The 16243-nt window shown below is 43.9% G+C and overlaps 1 protein-coding gene across 2 annotated transcripts in view; it reads left to right on the top strand.

The window, feature by feature from the left end:
* The window catches only part of TECPR1 (tectonin beta-propeller repeat containing 1), a 150103-nt gene that overhangs the window by 130834 nt on the left and 3026 nt on the right, over positions 1-16243 (top strand). For both annotated transcript variants that reach the window (XM_088451967.1, XM_088451966.1), the window contains exons 22-23: positions 3406-3498; positions 12887-12993. In XM_088451967.1, the coding sequence (XP_088308093.1) occupies positions 3406-3498; positions 12887-12993 (200 nt within the window). The remainder of the gene's footprint in view (positions 1-3405; positions 3499-12886; positions 12994-16243) is intronic.

Below are 16243 nucleotides of genomic sequence, written 5' to 3'. Positions count from 1 at the left end.
ATCAGTGTTTTATAATGATATCCTCGTTGGAGGAACTTAATCATCATAAGCTCAATTTGCAACTTAGTGTCTCTTGGATCACTGCAGATTCTTACCACCCTCAGAAATTGGGAAAAAGGAAGTCCAAACTTAAGCGATCTTGGATGTTGGCTATCTGATGCCAGTAGGGTGTTCCTATCCGTGTTCTTATAGTAGAGAGAGGTACAGATGATCCCATCAGATTGCATCTTGATAGAGACATCCAAAAAATGGATGCTGGTGAAACTACTAGCAGAGGTAAGTTTAATGGGGCAGTCCCGTTGGTTAATGTCATGAATGACATTATCAAATTCATTTGATGTACCCTTCCAAAGTAGGAAGATGTCATCAATATAGCGACAATAACCGCATATATTCTGCTCAATGGACACATCAGAAAAGAAAAAACTTTCTTCAATGGCAAACATAAAAATGTTAGCAAAGCTCGGGGCTACACATGATCCCATGGCACACCCCGAGCGTTGCAAATACATTTTTTTTATCAAAAATAAAATAATTTCTAGTGAGGGTCCAAGTGAGTAACTGGATGAAGAAATCAATTTGAGGACCTTTATACTCGGGTCTGTGAAGAATATACTGTCGAACAGCCTCTATTCCCTGAGCCTGTGGGATGCTGGTATACAGGCTGGAAACATCAACCGTACACGTCAAAACAGTTTGCTGGACAGGTGAAAGTGCCTGTAATTTAAGAATAAAAGCTGTAGTATCTTTCAAGAAAGCTTTTTCTTTTTGAATAAGCGGCTGAAGGAAATGGTCCAGATACTTTGAAATATTGTAAACTAGTGAATCCCGGGCTGCTATTATAGGCCTACCTGGTGGAGACACAGCATTTTTATGTAGTTTGGGGATGGTATACAAAGTGGGAATTTTAGGATATGACTGAGTGAGGGCTTCTTTGGTATATAGGTTAATGATGTTCTTTTGCACTGCTTGAGTGAGGAAAATGTCCAGTTCATTTTTGAAGATCATCGTCGGATCACTTGAAAGCACCTCATAAACTGCAGAGTCATTGAGTTGATTATATACTTCAATTTTATATGCTGATACATCTTGCACCACGATGCCCCCACCCTTATCGGCTGGGCGAATTATAATGTCCTGATAGGCACCCAGATTTTTCAATGCCTGTCTTTCCAAGTTGGTAAGATTGGGTCTGTGGTTCTCTTTATCAGGCCTATAATTTTCAATGGTATTGTCCATATAATTGGTAAAACATTTAATATTAGGGGTAGCTACCAGGACAACTTTAGATCTCACCAAAGACCCCGCACCAGGCGCGGAGGTCAGTGGGCTCGGCAGGCGAAGAAAAACTTACAACCGGAGACGGTAGTCTTCAACCTTTCCTCAAGAACTCTGACAGATCTCGAACTTAAAGTGATGAATAAAGGGTTATCCTTTCTCCCATCAAAAGAGATTGACCCTTATCAGAACAAAATTGATCTCTTTAAATTCAAACGCCGTGTCAAACTCAAGGAATATTTTGGAACATCTCCGACATCATCGGATCCAGGTCCTATTAATAAAAAATCTACTTTTGTTCCGTTTTCAAACAATAATGATATTAAATGGCAGGATCATCCATTTTGACATCCTATAAACGGGGGAGAAGTATCAGGGACATTACTGTCCATAATGATATTAGTCATTTTGCTGAAAACAAACCTTGTCATTTTTTGACACGTAAGCCAAGTAACTTCAAATGTACAGGATGCATCACCTGTAGTTTCCTTGAAACAGGTGACTCCTTCTCACATCCACGATCAGGGAAAAGTTCCCTATTAAACATCCATTAACCTGTTCAAGCAAATTTGTAGTTTACTACATTAGATGTCCATGCAGTATGCTGTACATTGGCAAAACCACTCGCCAGTTTAAGGAGCGGATGGCGTTGCACCGGTCCAGTATTAGGGCTGCACTAGAGGGTAAGGGTTGTGATCAACCAGTTGCATGCCATTTCCGTGAACAGCAACACAATCTTTCCAGCATAAAATATAAGATGATAGACTGGATACCACCTAGTACTAGAGGAGGGGATAGAGGTCTCATTCTCCTGCAGAGGGAAGCAAAATGGATTTATACACTCCAGACGGTATATCCCATGGCTCTCAATGAGAATTTATCCCTTACCTGTTATCTATAATATAGTCCTGGTCCTTTTTTAATTTTAGTGTTTTCACATCATCCCATCATTCAGTGGTGTTGTATGATTCTACCATACATGGTATCCCTGTTACAACAATGTGTGTACTAACAGATCACTGTATCTCCAGGCCATATCTTCTTACTAGTTCTTAATGTAGTATGTATTATTTATGTTTGACATTGTTAGTCTGCTTCATCTAGATGCAGTGGTGCGATAATGCACTACCCTTTGATGCCATTTATATTTATATTGTCGTGCTTATGACTGCCTGATTCATGTATTTTAGTGTGACTACGCACACTCTGTCTCATACTGTATTTGTATGGTCATTGTCTTGTAGCCATGGTGACGGCACGGGTGCTTGACCACGCCCCCTCAGCATGCACGAGCGCTGGTGTGTCCCAGGTGGTGACGTCATCACGCGGCGCGGCGGCTGGGGTTTCCGTGGTGGTGATGGACACTGGGTGAGTCTATATATGTATGTATTTGTCTTTTTTATTATGTATATCTTGATAAAAGCAGCGCGACTGCTGAAACGTTGACTTAGATACCGGCTCCGTCTGGCTCTATTATTGTGTAGTTATTTGGTCCTGTTGAGTGCCTGCCGTTCTCACTGTGTGTGTATATATATATATATATATATATATATATATATATATATATATAGGAACATGGCATATGAATAGTTTATCCCTGCATGTGCTCTGTTTGTCACGTGACAACACATTTTTAGCTGTGTAGTTTCTTTTCCATCCACAATCTTTAAGTATGATTCTCCCTCAAGAGTGTCAGTAGGTGGGGATGATAGGAGACCTAATTTATTTTAAAACCTCCTTGCCCAATGTTTCCATTTGTAGAACCAAGACAGTCAGCACATCCAAGAACGATTCTGAAATTGATTAGGCGTTCTTCTTAAACAGATCTCAGTAAGCTTGTTTTAACGCAACTGCGGGCTGTGCAGAGCTTGGCCGTAAGAGAAGACATGTCTTGTTGGAGTTGTATCTTTTGCATTTGCTAGAGGGCAGATGCCAAGTACTCTGGTGACGATGACTAGCAGTGAGCCAGGCACACAAGCAGGTGCGGGCACATCTTCAGATGCCTACAACTCTGCATTCTTTCCCTGCACGCTTCATTGGAGCGATTGACCAACTCATCATCAAGTACCATGACTCAAGCTGCTTGTTGATTGAGTTTTATATGATGTACTTCATTGTTCCTTCTAGGTGACTGTTGGTATCACATTCCCTCTCCTCCAAAACAGAAGCTACAACAGGTCTCCGTGGGGCAGACATCTGTATTTGCAGTGGATGGAAATGGTAAGTGCTCTGTGAAAGCCTTGTGTTAATGTGCCTGCATTACATGATATATATTTAGGAGTTTGAATGCAGAAATACTGCAGTTTACCAAAAATTGCTTGTAAATTTCCACTTCTAACTATAAATAAATTGTTACGTAATTCGTAATCTGCTGATAAGGATAGTGGAAAAGAGTATCTTAAAATAGAAATATAAAAGCTTCTGCTAAATGTATGTAGGAGATATAATTTATAGAGTGAAAAGTGAGAACGACTGGATGTTCTCTGGTCTTTAATAACATATTAGATTACATTTGTCTTATTAGATGAGATTGTGGTATATTTGTAGGGGTTTTTTCTTTTGTACTTTTTCAAAGTATATTTTATATAATTTTATTTTGTAGACCTTTTTTTTCTCCTTCATCCACTAGGGGACACTGGGGCTTCTGACAGTGGGGTATAGACAGTGGGTTGAGTAGAGCCTGGCACTTTAAGAATCTTAAAGTGTGACTGGCTCCTCCACTTCTATGCCCCCATCAGCCCCAGTTTTTACAGTGTACCCAAGAAGAGCCGGTGCACGTGGGGCTGTCTCCAGCCCTATTTTCTCTTTTTTTATTATTTTATTACAAAGATAACATTGAGGACAGGCAGACTGCTGGCACCGTGGGACCCGCCAGGGAGGGCACCGCCACGGCTACTGCAGTCTGTGTCCGGTCACCCTATGGAGGGGGCCCCCACTTAACAAGAGTGCACTGACCCAGCGGAGCCTGCCACAGCTGAAACAGGCTTGTGTCCGGGTCCCCCGCTCCCCCCTCCCTGCCCAGCACCCTGCCCGCAGCAGCAAAAAGTAAGTATACACACCTCTCCTGATTAGCAGGAGAGATGTTATTCACGGCTGGGCAAGTGACAGACTGTCTTTGCCACCCTGTCACTGACATGGGGATACAACATAATCCCCGAGGTCAGCAGCCACAACGGTGCTTGTATGAGAGAAGCACCAGCGACAGCCTATGCACAGAGCCGCTTGAGAGCGCGGCTGTCAGTTGTCGCGCCTATGCTAGTATGATGAAAGCACAGGTGCCGGCTTTTACAGGTGACTGCATCATGTATTTGAGTGCGGCTGTCTGCAGCGCCGGTTTCTAAGCAACGGCTATATTAGACAGCCTTCTCCGGGGAGGGGGCGGAGCTTACTGACAGCGGCCATGGTGCTCCCAGAGAGCTATGCGCTGCCTCCTCCTCTTTCTCCACTACTCTGCGATATTGGCACGCTCTACTCACTAGGAGCGGCGCCATCTTAAATATAAGACCGCTCCTCTTCCCTGCTGCCTGCACTACAAAAGAGGATCTCAGGGCTACAGTGACAACCAGCTCCAGTCTGCTAAGGAGTCTGAGAGTCCTGCAGTGGGGTAGCCTTAATTTTTGTAAATTCTGCTCTCCCCCCCTGTTTCTACATTGCATAGTAATAGTGGGGTAGCATTATTATTTGTGAATTTTGCTTCTTCCCACCATTTTTCTGAGTATCATTATTATTGAAATTCTGCTCCTCCCCATCTGTTGCTCTGTCTGCCTCAGTTTATCTTGTCTGTGTCAGATTATCTGCAAAAACTTTGTGTGTGTGCTTGTCTGTGAGTGGGTTATGATGTCTTCCAAAGCGACAGACAAAACTGCTATACAGAAACTGTTTGCTTGCACTAGGTACAAAAAGAAATGTACCCATGCTCGCACTGAAGCATAACAATGCATCCAGTTTTGGGAGCTAATACGTTAAAGGAAAGCTCAGAGCGGAAATTGGAAACTACGTTAAAATCCATTTATACTGCTGCAGGCGCACTTCTCAGACCGGCCTTGGTTGGCTCTTGGGTCAACAAGGCAGTGGAGAAGTGGGCGGAACAATTGGCAGAAGGTCTAAAGTCAAACACTCCGTGGGCAGATCTCATTACTTTGGCGGAGCATATTCATTAGTCCGCAGTATACTTGGGAGACGCCTCCAGAGATGTCGACCAGGTAGGCGCTAGGATCTCTGCTTCAGCTGTCGCTGCTCACCAGGCTCCTTGACTTCGTGCTTGGCAAGTGGATGCTGAATCTAAATGGTCAGTTGAAGCTCTTCCTTTCACAGGTGATATTTTATTTGGTTCAGAGTTGGACAAGTGGATCTCTCTGACCACCACTTCGCTTGTTTAAAGGATCTTCTTGTCGCTCCTTTTGAGCTCCAGCGAGATTTCAGAGTCGACCTTGAGGTTCGTCTTCAGCAGGTCGAGGAGGTCGTGCAAGAGGACATCAGACAGTCAGTGCCCGCCGCCCGGATCCCAAGCCAGCAGAAAAGCCCATGGCATGACGGGCTCCCATCACACCTCAGAGATTCCGTCTCCTGCCCTTCTCGGAGGTTTGGATACAAGATAGAGTTTGCCTTCTCTCCTCCAGTACGATTTTTCACAACAGGGTTTCCAGTCGATCCTTTGAAACATCTAGTTTTGCGTCAGGCGATCGACATACTTCTGCTGGCTGAGGTTCTGGTCCCGGTTCCAACTGCACAAAAAAACTAGGGATTTTATTCAAATCTTTTTGTGGTTCCAAAGCCAAATGGGTCCGTCAGATCCATTCTAAATCTCAAGTCTTTGAACCAGTGTCTCTCCTTTCACCGGTCCAAGATGGAGTCCCTTCATTCTGTGATTGCGGGACTAGAAGCAGGGGAGATTTCGGTGTCAGTAGATATCAGAGATGCCTATCTTCACAATCCAATTTGGGAGCCTCACCAGGCCTTCCTCAGGTTTGCCATCAGTGATGCTTATTACCAGTTCCAGGCCCTGCTGTTCAGTCTCTCGTCAGCTCCCAGAGTATTCACCAAGGTGATGGCAGTGATGGTGGCTCATCTGCGCTCTCAGGGGATGACAATTGTAACTTACCTGGACGATTCGCTCCTCAAGGCTCCATCGCAGAAGTCCTTTTGCGCCAAGTGTCCCTTGCACATCAGATTCTCTTACAACACGGTTGGATTGTCAACTTCCAGAAGTCTCAATTGATGCCATAGAAGAGAATTCAGTTCCTGGTTATGAATCTAGACACAATCCTGCTTCGTATCTTCCTGCCGATAGACAAGGTCATTGCCATCCGGGAGTTGGTTCGCTTGGTGCTTAGGCCAAAGAAAGTATCTGTGCATCTTTGTATTTCTCTCCTAGGGAAGATGTTGGCCTTGTTTTCTAATTGAAACTGTTTCAATTAGGTCTTCTGTCTCAATGGGCGGGATCCCTACAAATGCATCATCTGGTGTGTCTGTCTCCTCAGACCCGCATATCCTTGATCTGGTGGCTCTGGACGGACCATCTGGTAGCGGGTAGACGCTTCGGTATTTGGAATTGGACCCTGGTTACTACGAATGCCAACCTTCTTGGACGGGGAGCTGTGGTCTTGGACAACCACTTCCAGGGGCATTGGTTGCAGCAGGAATCCCTCTTACCAATCAACGTTCTTGAACTGCGGGCAGTCTACAGTGCTCTGATACAGGCTGCTCCTCTTCTACAAGAACTTCCGGTTTGGATACAATCCGATGACGCCACAGCGGTGGCATACATAAATCGACAAAGAGGAACTCACAGTCGTCTAACAATGAGAGAGGCCAGCAGCATTCTTCTGTGAGCAGAAAGGCACGTCGAGGCCATCTGCACAGTCTTTATTCCTGGGAGTCGACAACTGGGAAAGCGGACTACCTCAGTCGTCAGGATCTTCACCCCAGGGAGTGGTCCCTTCATCCCGAGGTCTTCCTTCAACTAGTTCATCATTGGGGGAGGCCACAGATAGATCTCATGACCTCCCGGACAAATCGAAAGCTACCCCTCTACCCCCCTTCAGAGGTGGTGGGAGCAGATGCCTTGCTGTTTCCTTGGCCACACAGCCTTGTGTACCTATTCCCACCTTTTCCACTTTTTCCTCGGGTTCTCAAGTGGATCAAGCGCAAGTCCTCCACAGTCATCCTAGTGGCTCCGGATTGGCCTCGTCGGGCTTGGTATTCCGATCTCCTACTCCTTTTAGCAGACAAACCTTGGCCCCTTCCACTACAGTCAGATCTTCTGCAGCAGGGTCCATTTGTGTACCCAGAATTACGTTAGCTTCGTTTGACGGCGTGGCTGTTGAGACTGACATCCTAAGAAGACATGACATGCCAAGGGCGGCCATTCCTACTATGTTAAGGGCGGTCATTCCTACTATGTTCCGAGCTAGGAAACTAGTGACATCAGCCATTATTATCGCATTTGGAAGGCTTATATTTCCTGGTGTGAAGGACGTGGATCTTCCACTTCGTCCTTTCATTTGCCGTGTCTTCCTTTTCTTCAAAAGGGGCTTGACGCGGGTCTACGGCTAGGATCTGATTCCGGGGGTTTAGACCTTTTCCAAGGGGTGCATAAAGTTCAGCCCCACTTTGTACCACTCACGGCTCCATGGGACCTGAACCTTGTCTTATCCTTCTTTCAGTTGATCATGTTTGAGCCTTTGGAGGACGTGGATTTGAAATGTTTACCTTGGAAAAAAAATTGTCCTACCATTCCCCTTACTTCATTTTTCACAATAATAGGGCAGAACTGCGCACCCGACCTTCTATTTTGTCTAAGGTGGTCTCGGCCTTTCACCTAAATCAGCCGATTGTGGTCCCGGCCTTGTTGGACTCTTCGAGGGGTTCCCACTCTCTCGATGTAGTGCGAGCGATTCAAACTTATGTGGCTCATACCGAAAGACTGTGCAAATTGGGGGCTCTATTCGTCCTTTATGATGCAAATCATTGTGGCTAGCCTGCGTCTAAACAGACTTTGGCCAGGTGAATTCGTCTTCCCATTTGTCAGGCATATGTGGCTTCTGCATCGACCTCCACCTGTATTCATCTCCGCACATTCTATGCACTCGGTGGGTACTTCGTGGGTGGCACGTAGAGGTGCCTCAGCTTCCCAGCTTTGTATGGCTGCTACGTGGTCTTCATTGAATACCTTTGTACGTTGCTACACGTTTGACACCTTTTGCGGCTTCTGCCTCTAGTTTTGGTCCGATTGGATTCTCCTTCTCTGTCGTTCTGTCTGTTCTCTGACTCCTCTCGGGCTCAGGGCCTGATTCAGACCCGCACGCAAGTGCTATGCGCTCGCGTGCGGGTCGATGTTTGGCCACTTCGCATGCCGGAACCTGCTCCGACATGCGCATGCGCGAGACCCGGCTAGCGATGGGTGCTCCGTCACTACGGGTCTCGCACCAAAGAGGGGCAGCTGTTGATTTTGATTGACAGCTTGCCCCGTTTTGGAGGCGGGCAGGGGGGGTGGCTGGCCAAACGGAGGCGTTCCCGAAGGAACGCCTGCCATTTGGGGGCGGCCCCACTGACATCACGAGTGATGTCAGTGGGTGAGCTTCCGGCTCTAATAGAGCTGAAAGCTCACTGGGGCTTGCGGGAACGAGACCCTACCACAAGGGTCTCGTCGCAAAGCCCCGATGGTCGCGATGGTCGAGACTATCGCGACCATTACCTGGTCGCTCGCAATAGCTGTGGGTGGTCACCCACAGCTAAGTGAGCGGCCAGGAGGCCGCACAAAAAAATACGCCCTGATTCAGAGCGAGCGCTCTTTCAGAGCGTCCAGCTCTGAATCAGGCCCTCAGTCCTTTAAGCTCTGGCTGATGGGGCATAGAGCGGGAGGAGCCAGTCACACTTGTAGATTCCTTAAAGTTGCATGCTGTACTCAACCCACCATATATACCCCACTGTTAGAAGCTCCAGTGTCGCCTGAGGAATCGGAGAAATGGATTTAACGTTAAGTACCCAAATCCTGTTTTCTCTATAAAGTCCTGGAAATTACATAGTAATAAACTACACATCACACACCAGGGCAAAACTACCGCAGTTGCAGCATTTGGGGTGGCCACATGGTGCAGTATATACATTGACCATGCACTGTGATTACCACAGGCATTCAGAGGATTTGGGCAAAGATCCATTCAGGGCCATGTTGTGGGCCCCAGACTTCACTGGTGCTCACTGCCCCAAAGAAATCGTACTGATCATCCAAAAGATATTATACATACAGCATTAATTTGCCTGGAATTGTATTGTTCTATTCTACTACTTGCGTATGGTTAGAATTTTCCTGATTGCTCTGCACAATACTGGGCCCACCCGAGTAGTGTTTTCATAAAATGAAAACATACAGTATATTTTGATGATACTTAACCTTAAATGTGTGATCGTAGTTTGCCTTGTTTATTCTTTCCTTCTATTAATATAGTTAAAATATGATATCCGTAGGTAGCAACAAGGTCTTCAGGCTCAATGACTTGCTGATCCTTCTAAACCCTTGTTTTCAACGGCTGTCTTCCCACTGAAACTTACTGGCCTCATCCAAGATATGTACAGAGGTGCAAGATGTCAAACCATAATTCAAACTATAGTTTGTTAGGTCTACTTCCGCACAGCAAGCTGCAGTAATAGGACAGCCACATGAGCTATTGTTTAAAATGACCATTGAGGATGTCACATACAGCAGTCCCCTAAGACTGCACGATGTGTATGTAACATGGGGTTAGTCACCACAAAACCACCTGGCTTGGCTAAAAAAATATGAATATCTCCAAATGCTGTTTCATATTGGAGATATGTCCACTACTGTCAAGCACAAAGATTTGTCTCAAGAGCTGACTCTTACAGGAAGTCTTATGCTACTTCCTGATATCCCTCTACAATTAAGGTTAAGTTAATCAGTGTTATCATTAACCAAACTATCCCTGTATTTCAATTAAGCAACGTAAGATAGCCAAGCTATCTAGAAACAGACAAAATCTCAGGTGCACAACTCCAAATCATCAATAATATATATAAATGCAATAGAATTTTGCAATCAATAGAGGTTTTTAGCATAATCATGGCCAAGCTTATGGGCCTACCCACCATATCCAGGTAACCTCTTTCGGGTAGGTCCCTAACATACTAAGGTTCAAATCCAGAGCGCAGGACCCCCCAAAACCGGCCAGGCTAAGCCGCCCCAGGGCACCACCATAGTAGGAAAAGTGCAGTGTAAAGAGATAGTTAGGAGCAGCTGCTGCTGCATATAAAGAATGAAAATAAAAAAGTGAAGTACATATATATTAGACACACAGTGAAGGGTTAAAATGTGTTATAAAGGAAAATGTGTTATACTGCAGTGCCCTGAGACAGACCAACCAACGCAGTCCAGGGGGACCCACTCCCCAAAAATGAACCAAAATTGCACTACAGTGTATAACTTGTAGGACTTACCTAGAATTGTGCCTAATACAGTGTGCATATACATTACCATACTCCATGCTTTTAAACCAATAAGGAAGGGTGCCAGTCCAGAATGAGGGCGTCTCCTTTCCCTCAGATGTGCAACAAAGCACATTAAATGGAGTATATGGAAAAGATTTCTGGACTGCACAACCTGACTATATATACAATGGGAGGTGCTACCTGATGAGACTAATTGCAGGCACAGAAACAGACAAAATCTCAGGTGCACAACTCCAAATCACCAATAATATATATAAATGCAATAGAATTTTGCAATCAATAGAGGTTTTTAGCATAATCATGGCCAAGCTTATGGGCCTACCCACCATATCCTGTGCCTGCAATTAGTCTCATCAGGAAGCACCTCCCATTGTATATATAGTCAGGTTGTGCAGTCCAGAAATCTTTTCCATATAGCCAAGCTATCTAGCATGAATGCGTTAAAACTACAAAGACAGGACATTATTAAATGGAATTTAATATAACAAAATAATCACAATGAGGTCTACAAAATGAATAATAGCACTGACTAAGGTAGTAAATGATCTTGTCACTGCCAAGGCTAAAGGCCATTACTAACTCCTAATTCTTCTAGATCTCTCTGCTGCTTTTGACACTGTTGACCACTCTCTTCTCATACAAACATTACAATCCCTAGGTCTTAAGGACACAGCTCTTTCTTGGTTCTCTTCCTACCTATCTGATCGCTCTTTTTCTGTTAGTTTTTCGGATTCTGCCTCCTCTTCGCTACCTTTATCAGTTGTAGTTCCGCAAGGCTCTGTATTAGGTCCTTTGCTATTCTCAATCTATACCATCTCTCTTGGCAAACTAATCCGCTCTTTTGGATTTCAGTACCATCTGTATGTGGATGATACTCAAATCTACCTATCCTCTCCAGATTTATCACCATCTGTATTGGTCCGTGTCACTGAATGCATTTCTGCCATTTCATCTTGGATGTCATCTCACCACCTGAAACTTAATATTTCTAAAACAGAATTAATTATATTTCCACCGGCCAATAACAGTTACCAACCTGATCTCTTTATCACTGTTGATAACTCAACAATCCACCCCACCCCACAAGCTCGCTGCCTTGGTGTCATCCTTGACTCTGAACTGTCCTTTGTTCCCCACATTCAATCTGTCTCAAAATCATGTTACATACATCTAAAAAACATATCCAAAATTCGACCATATCTCACACAAGATACTGCAAAAACTCTAATCCATGCACTCATTATTTCCCGCATTCACTATTGCAATAGTCTTCTTACTGGTCTTCCCAAAAACAGGCTATCGCCATTACAATCCATTATGAATGCAGCTGTGATGCTTCTCTTCCTTGCCAAAACATTCATCGTCTGCTGCCCCGCTTTGTCAGTCCCTCCATTGGTTGCCAGTTTTCTACCGTATTCAATACAAAATACTGTGACTTACACATAAGGCCATTAACCAAACCACACCAACATACTTCTCTTCACTCATCTCAAAATATCTCCCAACCCGACCTGTCTGCTCAGCCCAAGATCTGCATCTCTCATCCCCAGGCATTACTTGCTCCCATTCACGGTTACAGGACTTTCTTCAATCCTTCAAGCGTTCCCAGAAAACTCACCTCTTAAGACAAGCTTATCAGATTCCAGAACCACATAACCTTCACAGCTTCCATGTCTTATTACATCCCCAATCACATCCCCAATCACATCCACAATCACAGTGCACACATACCTGACATTTAGCCGACATTCCTGTGTGACTGGATCATGCAGCCCACCAAGAAACTCTGCATTCTGGCTGGACCAAATTGCAATATATAGCACCTATCCTTGTGTATCAATGCCTATTTCCCTATAGATTGTAAGCTTGCGAGCAGGGCCTTCCTACCTATATATCTGTCTGTTATTACCCTGTTTTGTTCTATAAATGTTTCCAATTGTAAAGCGCAACGGAATATGCTGCGCTATATAAGAAACTGTTAATAAATAAAATAAATAAATAAGATAATGCAAACAAGTTTCTTTAAAATACAAAGGAGGAATACATATATGTGTGTGCGTGTGTTGTAAAGATCTGCAATGCTTATTCACATAATAATATAGCTGCAGTGTTTCTTTAAGTAGCTTGTCTTTCTTTTAAGGTAATTTATGGTTTCGGCAAGGTACTACACCAAGCTACCCCCAGGGGTCCAGCTGGGAACATGTGTCAAACAACATCCGCAAAGTGTCTGTGGGCCCCCTTGATCAGGCGAGTACTGTGTTAATAGGTGTAACATGTTTATCACACGGATGTGTCCACATACACCTATTCTCAAATCGTGCCATGTAGCCCAGATTAGCGCGCCACAGACTTTGCGACTTAGCCGCGCCAAAACACTAATCCCAAGTACCTAGTACACTACAGACAAAATAGATGAAAAGCATCGCAATGGAGGAAAAGGTATAAAGATTGAGGAGAAAGTACACTATCCAGGGTAAAAAGACAAGTCCGATAGGAGTGACCAGCACCTGGCATCGTTATGCTTAACCTATGACTTTATACCAATTTCTATGCTACAAAAATACTAGTCCTAAGTACTTACTACACTATATACAAACTGCTGTACGATGCAAAATTTAGGAAACAGTATCAAAATAAAGTATGCAGCGCGGTAATCGCTACCCGTGGATGGTGCCAGGCATCTCGCGTCAAATGATGCCAGGAGGATAGATGTGTGAGGACATCTCTGTACATACAATGATTTACGCAAATGTGTAGGAGACATTTAACTGGGAAACTGTATTTACTGTATGTAATATGTAATACATATATTGAGACACAGGGGTTATTTAATAAAATGTGCAACTGTAACCCAGAGCAACCATTCTTTTTTTCATCAGTTCAGTAAAAGTCAACTAGGAAAGTGAGAAACATATGGGCAGGCTCCTCAGGTGCCTCATTGTCTGGCTGGTGCTGTTACAGGTGCACAACTGCTGCTCTGATTTGGGAACTGCGCCTACTTCTGCAGGATCGTCTCTCAATAGCCGGCCTACTAGTCCTCATTCCATAGCTTGCTCTCTTTCTTCTGACGTACTGCTCAGCTCAGCATTGTTTACCTCCTAAATTAATCTTGAGCGTACACTGTCACTGACTTTATTACATGTCACGTTAGTGTGAATGATTGTTTTTATTACCTTAGAGGAACTGCATCTGGAAAAGTGTTTTACCTGTGCCAGGTGCTTCTGGAAAGTGTCTAAGGCATCCAATGGAAAGTATATAATGATGCCCGAATGCTACCTCCTGAGTATTTGTAAACTTCATGTTAAATATCCCTCCACCATTTGGATTCTATTTTATTACATAACAAAGCTCATTATTGTATTTATTTATATAGCGCCAATCATATTACGCCCCGCTGTACAGAGAATGCGTAATCTCTCCTTTCCCCAGTGGGGTTTACATTCTAAATGTACATTTATGCACGTGTCCTTCTGCAAGAAACACCCTGAACAGCGCATCTCCTCCAGATGTATAAGTTTGCCCCTGCCAAATATACCACCATCTTGGTCTGCAAATCCACGTGCTACCCTGTTAAAATGGTGATATTTCAGTGCTTTTCCTTTCTTACATTTTTCAACAGTAAATCTGGATAGATTTCCATAAATAGGTTATGTTGGTTTTTTACTTACAAAATATTTAGTACTACCATAGTAATGGATGCCCCTGGAAGTTGTAATTAGGAAAAAAACAAATGCATGCATTAATGCTCCTACTGTATCTGTAGGCATGTTTCTGCATTTGCATGAGGGAAAAGTGTACAATGTATTGGACAACATGCTTTTTACAAAGTCAGCCTTTGATAAATTGGACATGTCACTTACACACAACAGAAATCTAGACAGAATACAATGGATATTCATGTGTATTAATGAGAGTGAAACCATCCCATGTACTGGCAGGAGCATGCTCTGTGTGCTTCTGAGACAAGAAATACACAATCATGCATTGGGGTCTCAAAAATCCAAAGGCTAAATATAGTACTAAGGGTACCATAATGGACACGACTGAGGAGGAAATGGATCCAGGAGTCACTATCTCCAATGACTTAAAGGCAGATAAGCAATGTAGCAAAGTAATGAGAAAGGCAAGTCAGATGCTTGGTTGCATAGGGTGAGGAATTAATAGCAGGTAGAAACAAGTAATAATGCCCCTGTATAGGTCATCTAGAATACTGTGTTCAGTTCTGGAGGCCACATCTCCAGAAATATATAAATACATTAGAGACTGTACAAAGATGGGCAACTAAAATAGTACATGGCCTACAGCGCAAAACTTTCCTGGAAAGACTTATAGATCTTAATATGTATAGTTTGGAGCACAGAAGGGAAACATGATAGAAACTTTCAAATATATAAAGGGTTTTAACAAGGTGCAGGAGGAAACATTCTTCATATACAGAGAAGTATAAGAACACGAGGACATGCACTGAGACTGGAGGGAGGTTCAGGGAAAATTTGAAGAAAAATGACTTCACAGAAAGGGTAGTGGATAAGTGGAATAGCCTCCCATCAGAGGTGGTAGAGGCTAATACAGTAGTGCAATTTAAACATGCTTGGGATAGACGTAAGGCTATCCTAACAAAGAACTAAGAATCAATAAGGGTTGAGGTGGGTTGGGGTATGGCCGAATCCAGATGTTCGGAATGCTGGCAGCAGAATCCCGACTGTGAAAATGTCAGCAATTTTCGATAAGTATTCTAAGGCTAACCCCAACCCTGACACCCCCAATTAGGGGCTTGTATTGTATTTCTTAGCACCCATAAGAAGTAGCTGCTTTAAAAACAAAATGCTAGTTTTGTTTTGATGAGAAATGCACAAGCACAGCGGGCACCTGAGACCAAACTAGCTGAAGGCCCATAAAGGGGAAATGTCTACAACCTTCTAAACAGGACAAATGGAGAATTTGGCCATAGCAATCAATCCGCTTCAAGCATTTATCAATCACGTTCTATATAATGTTTCCTAGAAACCTCTTTAGAAGCTGTGATGTATCCCCCCCTTAGGGCCTGATTCTGAGTTGCAACCAAATGCGACCCGTTTCTTTACAATGAGACACCCATATACAGTGCCATGCGCCTGTGCAAATCTGCCTTGCGGCATCGGACACACCATCGGAACCTGCTCCAGCCCTATGGCAGGTGCAGTTTCTCTGTCTGAACATGGCCTCCGGTGTGAGCGGTTGTGCGTCAAATTCATTCTGCATCTTTTGTGCGTAACAATCGGGACACATGCGCATTACTTAAAACATCAGCCAACTGCGCTTATATCAGCATAGCGTGTGACTCTGATGCAGGCCCTTAGTCTCTATTCTCTTATGTCCAGAGATAGTGGTTTACAGACTATACAAATTAGGGGGGAAGGGAGTCTAGAGGTAGAGTTGTAACTTAAAGGATAACCCCTACCTCCTTTTCAACACACCATTTATTCTGTTACCGTTGTTACTAAAAAATAATCCGTTA

Source organism: Taudactylus pleione, unplaced genomic scaffold (assembly GCF_031769625.1).
Source record: "Taudactylus pleione unplaced genomic scaffold, aTauple2 ptg000032l, whole genome shotgun sequence".
Lineage (NCBI taxonomy): Eukaryota > Metazoa > Chordata > Amphibia > Anura > Myobatrachidae > Taudactylus > Taudactylus pleione.
Note: the sequence above shows the minus strand (reverse complement) of the source record. Positions and strands in the feature narration are given on the sequence as shown.